Source organism: Etheostoma spectabile, chromosome 3 (genome assembly GCF_008692095.1).
Source record: "Etheostoma spectabile isolate EspeVRDwgs_2016 chromosome 3, UIUC_Espe_1.0, whole genome shotgun sequence".
Taxonomy (NCBI): Eukaryota; Metazoa; Chordata; class Actinopteri; order Perciformes; family Percidae; genus Etheostoma; species Etheostoma spectabile.
In genome coordinates this window covers 4467243-4474674 of record NC_045735.1, presented here as the reverse complement: position 1 = coordinate 4474674, position 7432 = coordinate 4467243, and the positions used below count along the sequence as shown (strand labels likewise).

At 40.1% G+C, this 7432-nt stretch overlaps 1 protein-coding gene across 1 annotated transcript in view; it reads right to left on the bottom strand.

Annotated features, from left to right (window-relative positions):
* LOC116680803 (pregnancy zone protein) overlaps positions 1 to 7432 on the bottom strand; it is a 34310-nt gene that overhangs the window by 9548 nt on the left and 17330 nt on the right. Inside the window, exons 17-19 of the mRNA XM_032509533.1 lie at positions 1982 to 2085; positions 1753 to 1887; positions 405 to 549 (exon numbers count right to left, since the gene is read on the bottom strand). Of these exons, the coding sequence (XP_032365424.1) occupies positions 405 to 549; positions 1753 to 1887; positions 1982 to 2085 (384 nt within the window). The remainder of the gene's footprint in view (positions 1 to 404; positions 550 to 1752; positions 1888 to 1981; positions 2086 to 7432) is intronic.

Sequence of the window (7432 nt, the reverse complement as noted above, 5' to 3'; positions counted from 1 at the left end):
TTTTTTAGTCTGTTTTTTGTGTATGAGTTGTTTGGCTTTAGTTGGACAACGTATGGGTTGCACTGATGTGTTGTGGTACCTGTGGTCTGTTTTATTTGTTATTTGTTTTGTGCAAAGTGGAGAATGTTGTGTGTGGACATTGGACAGGGAACTGTGGAAATAATTAATGTTGTGTTGGTGTCATGTAATTCTGTGTGGGATGGGCCACTTAGAGGCATTAAAAATGACAATCAATCAATCATGCAATCATGAAAAGTGAAAAAAAAATCTCTTTTCCTCGCTCAAAAATGGTTCAAAGGTACAGTATAAATTCATCAGGTGTTGGTACACTCACCACGGACCTTATCGCAGAGCAATGCACGTCCCCGTCACTCGGGGGACCCAGACCCCGACAACAACTGTACCTTCCTGTCCACGTCCTGCAGATTTTTCTCCTGGTAGAGCAGTTGTTGTACTGATTCCATCAAACGTCAGCTGGCCACTGGGAGACTGGACCGTACTGTGCTTGAACCCACTGACTGAACACCAGGTGGAGTAGAGAGCCAGAGCCTGAGGCCACCACGGTGTCCTCAACACCAAACAAGAAAAATACCTAATACTTGTGCTTACATTTATAACAACTGTAAAGTTCTTTTGTTTACACTTCACTGTTCATATTAGGATCATAAATGTTGCTGACCTGTGAGATACTATGCATGTCTAATAATGTGAGTTTCAGTTTAAAATAATTTGAAAGATAACTCAAGGCTTTAATTTTTTTATAAGGATTGTTTGTGTATTATGGAGAGACCACTGGAGGAAAATAGGGGAGGTCCTGTCTTTTATTCTTTGTTGAGGTGAGGGCTACCAACGTTATTTTAGTCTAGGGGGAGGGTCACAGAACTGTTTGTATCATGAAAAGAAAACATTTCAAGGTGGGCTTGTTTGGTGTTTGGTTACTTGGAAAAGTTCTCTGGGTTTGAGTGATTGGCAGGCCAGCTTCAATATGGGTTATTAGCCAGTTGTGCTTTGTAAATGGTCTCATTGTTTTAATCGTTTATTTCATGTGTACACTGTTTATAGAGGAGTATCTTAGTATTTGAAGTAATGCAGTAAGTGTGCTATTAGTTCTCATGCTTATTGTGTTTCCACAACAGTGTTGGTGAGTAAATCTACTGAAATGGAACCCTAAACAGTGGAGTGTGATGTGTAAGATGAGAAGGCAGAGGTTAGGTTAAGTTGTGTGTGTTATGGTTGTGAAAAACAATGGCTATCTGTACATCTTTGCCAAGAGCAAACCAGAACAGAAGGCATCAATAAATTGTCGGGGTGGGTCATGCCTTTTTTCCCAATCATTTTGGAGGGTCATAAAAAATGTATTTCTGGTGAAGGGAGGGTCAGGTCTATTTGGACTAAAGATCCAGATTTATTAAAAAACTAATGGTCCTTAAGTGGAGAAAATGTTCCTACACCTCATAAGCTAAATGTCAACATTTAAAGAAACACTGAAGTGAAGAAGCAGAAAAATGCATTGGTCACAAACACAAATATGGTCTGTTTTTCTTGTTCCACACTATGTGTTTTGGTGGGATACGGGAAGTAGAACAAATGGGCTTAAGGTCACAGCTAGCCAGACATATTAATTAACTTGTTGATCTTATTTGTTCCAGAAGAGATTATTGTACATTCAAAGTCCATCTTAACACGTTTGGGTGTACCTGTGGAGGAGAATCCTCCGTAATAGTTTCTGCTGGCTAGTCAGCCATCTAAAACGATGCGGCTGGCGTAGCCCAGGTCTTCAGCAGCGGAGAGGCACTGGTTTAGCCAGCAGCACATAGGAGCTGATTCCACAGACAGAGAGGTGGAGACGTTCTGTCGTGCTGTCTGAGACCAGTGGAGGTAACACTCCTAAACAACCCATCCACAAAGAGACAAAGAGGCACAGGGTAAGCTGTTTCACAGTAATGAAGCCAGAATGATTTCCTGTAGGAGGATGACTCACCTCTTGTGATGAACAGTGTCTAGTGTGGTTCAGTAGGTGAGAGGCGTGTCCATGTGTCACCTGCCAGGTGAAGACGTACGCCACGAGCGGTGGTGTAGGTGTTGCTGAGGTCAGTGATGGACTCCTTGAGGCAAGACAAGCTAGCATTCACAGGTCCATGAAGCGCAGAATCCTAGAACCGATGAAAAGAACACATTTTGCTGCACTGTTAACAAATTCCTATATACAGAGGGAAACAAACGACTTCAGTAGGGAGACCAGGGACAGTTGTAACAGGGGAGGGTTGTAACACTTTGAATTCCTCCCATCAGAAACAACCTGGAGTGATGACGTTAGTGTCCCTCCATTCTTGCTAAAAACGGAGCCACATTTGAAACTTCCTGACGGCGTCATCTACAAAAGGTTGTTTTTGAGATAAAAAATGTTTTTCTTTCTGATGTACTTTTTTGGATGCTGTTATGAGATCAAATGTCTATGAAGGTTGCTACTGATATTTGCACTAGTCATAATCATCTTATAATCATTATGCACATACTTTATATTGCACATACTTATATTGATACTGTTTCTTTTTTTACTTGTCTTCTGTTTATTTTCTTTTTCGGAGCCTTGCAACGCAATATCGCTCAACTGTATATTATGAATGAGCAGTTTAATGACAATATAGTCTGTCTAAGTCTAACTAGCAGTCAAGCTAGCTCACATGAGATGAAAATATGGTTACAGGGCGTGACAACTGTCCCAGTATCACCAAAAACTGCGTATATTTCATTTAATTGTGAGAATTAAATGTGAAATGCTTCAAACTTCCCAGCCCCCCACCCCCTCCCTCTCTGTTGTTGAGAATGTTTAAGTTAAACTTGTTTGTTCTACCCATTGAATCAATTTCTTGTATTATAATTTGACCGCTTCACCTCTTTTTTGTCACTTTGTATGAAAAACAGGTAATCATTACTTAAAAACATGAAATGAATGGTCACAATAACACGACTAATACATAATATTTTCCATTTTGAGTATATGATTGATTCATTAGATATGTTTTAGACATGTTACAACCTGACGTTTGTTAACCTTCCCTGGTTGTAACAGTGGAGAGAGTGAATTACATACACATTTCATAAAACCACCTAAACACATTGTGTCAGTAGTTGACATATTGAAGTTTATAATATACATAATAAGAAATTGGATATTCCAGTGTAAATGGATTTTTGATGTATTGCTTAAAATTGCAAAAAGTGTAACAACTGTCCCTGGTCTCGCCGTAGGCAATCACACAAAACAGCAGAAAGTGAGCTTTAGAAAAAAAAACTGAGGGCACAGAGGAAAAAGAAACCGGCCACGAATATTTTACTAAGTATTCACCAGTGCTACTAGTCTGAATGATAAAGGAGGAAACAAAAAACTTATTGCATCGACAGAAATAAACAACTACCCACAAATGACATTGTCAAATGAGGCATACAATACTAACCACCAAACAGAAATATGTTTAAAAAAGACTAACATTACATTTGAAATTTGAAGTCATCAGATAATAATAAGAGAAAAATAATAGGGTAAGACTAGGCTACGTGGGTTGCATTCAAATTAATTCTAACTATTTAAATGCTCCTTTGCTCAATTTTTTGAAAAAAAACCTAACTTTTTTCCTTCATCACTACAAGCTGATACTGGGGTTTTCTGCCTGTACTCAAAACTAAGTGTATTTCTACTATGTTGTGGCATCAAGCAGGGGAACTGAATACACCAGTTTACGCCCCTTCTGTCCCTAAGTGTGGGAGGAGACCTAGGAGTGGCCTGTCACGCTTCATCGACAGCATGAAAGGCCCTTATCTAAAGCATGTGTGTTGTTTGTTTTTCTGGGGTCAACTGGTACAAATATTCTGTGTCACATGGGCGGGCTCCAGTAAAGTGGACCTGCTCCTAATGTAGATATGAAGGGCTCAGTCTCTAATCAAGACAAAAAACAAGTCCACATTCTGCATCATGGTAAACACTATAATAACAATAATAATAACTCTTTATTGTAGAGCACTTTTTCAAAAACAGGTTACAAGTGCTTTAACAAGTACACAAATACAAAAGCATAAGAACATTAAGAAAGACGTGAAATACAGTTAAATATAAAATGTGGAAAAACAACTGAAAATAGAGGGGTCAAAATAAGTCAAATAAGATCCGGGAACGGCTTCCCCCCTCCTTAAAAATATGGGGGGGTTTTAAGGAAGCGACTAATAAAGTTCACTGACGCCAAGCTGACCGGATTTTCCTCAGGTCAGCGGTTCAGAGCCCTCAAGGCCCTGACAGCAAACGCTCTTGTCCCTTAGTTTTCATTCGAGACTCTGAGGACGATCGCAGACTCTGCCCGAGATCTCAAGGTGCGTCATGATGTATATGGTACGTAAAGGTCAGCAGATATAACGGCGAAAGGCCATGAAGACTTTAAAAGTGTCCATAGAATTTAAAGTCAATTCTAAAACATACTGGGAGCCAGTCAATGAGCTAAAACAGAGTAGTGATCATATTTCTTTGTTCTGGTTAAAAGCCTGGCAGCTGAGTTGCTGGACAGTCTGGAGAGCGATCAACTAGATTTTGATGTTAACCGGTTACCAGGCTATTGCAAATCATCCCAGGCGTGATGAGATAAGTGCGTGTAAATAGGGTCCATCGGTGGTCTTTAAAAGTATAACATAGGATTCGAATTTTATGCTAATATTTCTAAGTTGATAAAAACATGATTGAACAAGTTTGTGATGTGCTGCTCCAAATTTAATTGACTATCAAACCAAACACCGAGTTTCTTTGCCACGGGCTTATGGGTTTTCTAGCGACCCCGGCAGATGCGCAGTATTTGCTTTGCCATTGCCTGGACCCGATGCGAGGATTTCGTGTTTTGTCTTAGTTCAGCTTTAGGAAATTATTTGACTCCATTTTTTTAAACTCATCACCCACGGCAGTTGTTAAGTGGAAAAGGACATCAGGTTGAGATCGACAGGGAAATAAGTAGGGTATGGGGTGTGTGTAAGTAGCAAAATATGAGGAAAGGGAAATGCGTTTGGGGGGGGAATATGGTCCAAGGGAAGCAGATCAAGGAAACAAAATGGTCCATAAGACCGACCCCCTGAGAGGCACACATATTTACTGGACTGAACTGAGAGACATAGTTATTTACAGACTACGCAACAAACTTCCTATTTTCATGTAATGAGAAACCATTCTCAGAGCATTCCAAGTATCTCCGCACACCTTGCTCATTCGTGTTCTAACATGAGCTGTAATTCATGGTCAAAAGCAGCACTGGGGGGGGAGGTCCAGAAGTAAAGACCGAGCACCATGCCTTCATCAGCAACATTAAAAGTCATTGGTGACTTAAGCAGCGGCAGTCTCTGGTGCTATGGTACTCTTCCTAAAACCAGACGAAATTTTTCAAATAATTTTGTGGTTATTTCCCAGTAAGTGACAGCTGTTTGGACACAGTTCTTTCTAAAATCTTTCAATGAAGTCAGTTTTTAAATTGTCTAAAATTAATGTGGGGGAGGGATCTAACCCAGGTTTCTTAAAAAGTGGGTTCACGCAAGCCGTTTTAAAATAAATCAGGACACAACCAGTAGATAGTGAGCTGTAAAATTTTGATCAAATGGGGCCCAACAGAATCTATCCTTTCAGTAAAATTTTGAAGTATTACATCAAGTGGGCTGGAGGAACACTCTCATTTGTGTACTGTTTTTAAAAATCAGAACAGTCGATGGGAAAACCTGGTTAGAAAACTTCCGCTTATAGAACCCCCCCCCCCCCCCCCACACCACCCCACACCACACCAACACCATCCTACACACTAGTCCTTTAACAGTAAAAAAGTGTTTTGTTAGTGTTCAGAATCTTTATTGCTATGCCATAAATATTTATATCAAATTAATGCTACATGCATTTACATATATATATATATATATACATCATACTACAAATCATACTACAAATTACTACTTTTACATCTCTGGGTGCATTCACTCCAAGAAGGCAGCAGTGATGTAGGCACTGAGAGTAATTTCACATACACACCCACTGTAGAGGAGCACTAAGTAATTGTGATCTCAGCTGACCTCAGTGGATAAGAATGTTAGGCCTGCCATTGGCCGCGTATTTCAATCAGTATTTCTGCTCCCATTTTGCCTATCTCCACCATCAGTTATAGCCAAAGTAAGTCTATTCCCTATAGCCAGAGACATTCTGGGCTTGATAAAAAGGATCATGTGGCCCCTCCCCGGACCCACAGCGGTTCATTCTAAACATCCTGGTACTCATCCCTCTCTGTGCTTTTGACCACGGTCTGTAGCAGATTAATCAACCCTCTCCTTGATTTCATGTTGTTTATGAATAAGAATTAGGACGTGATTAGGGAAATGCAACGCTACCAACGCCAGCGGCCAAGTGCCGTGGTGTCGCGCAACATGTAGTTAGATTTTTCGACGAGGTTCACGTCAGGTTATTGCATGGATCAGTATTCTAAGTAGCTAAGTAGCCCCGGAGAAGATTTATTGCAGAATCATAAATCACGCTTTAGATCCTATTCCCCCCCAGTCTGACGCCCCTGCCTATAGCGGAATGACTAAGGGTGCAGCCAGACCTTTCCACAGCGCCGACACAACACGTGGAGATCTAATCGTAATCCCCTTCTTTTGACCACACGGCGACATTGGAGCTGTTGAAATCAAATTACATCCCGAGCTGCTTGCCCATCCCTACAATACTCTTCAGCTTCGTGTCTTTTAGCTTAGTATTTATATTCCCGGTTGGTACGATGGGTCCTAATAATTTAACTGACCACCTCCACCATAATTTAAACCATAAACCAGCTCAATAACCTCACCAAGACGACTCAATTCAAAGACATGCACTTTTGAAGGAAATCTTTCAATACATAGGGGCTAAAATTTGGAAGAGTTTTACACAGTGGACACTTTGGAATCTAAGACACTTGCAAAAATAAACCTTATTTAATAAAAATGAAAGGAGAGATGATAAATATGTATTTATATATTGGACCATGCACAATTTGTATAATAAAAATAAATATATCACATCATATTGTATATAGGCCTACATTATACAGATATTGATCACTGTACTGTAAGTGAAACTGTTGAAATAAGCTAAAGAGGGAATTACTCATGTTGCTCTTAGTTGCAAAATTTCGTGGAGAAGAACCCTGGCTGGCATTTTCTTACTACTGAGAACTTAATGAAAATCAGCGTATACAAGCTCAATAAAGAGGGACTTTAATTACCTTTCATTCTGTTGTTGAAAGAGCTTTCCTGATTGTTCAAACAGCCATTTGGTCGTTGTTTACTTTTCGCCAAGTCCACGGACGATTCAATGTTCGCGTTGGTCAATGAAGATGAAAGACTGTGCTTTGGTAAACGATCTCAACACAAATGCAGTCCGCCT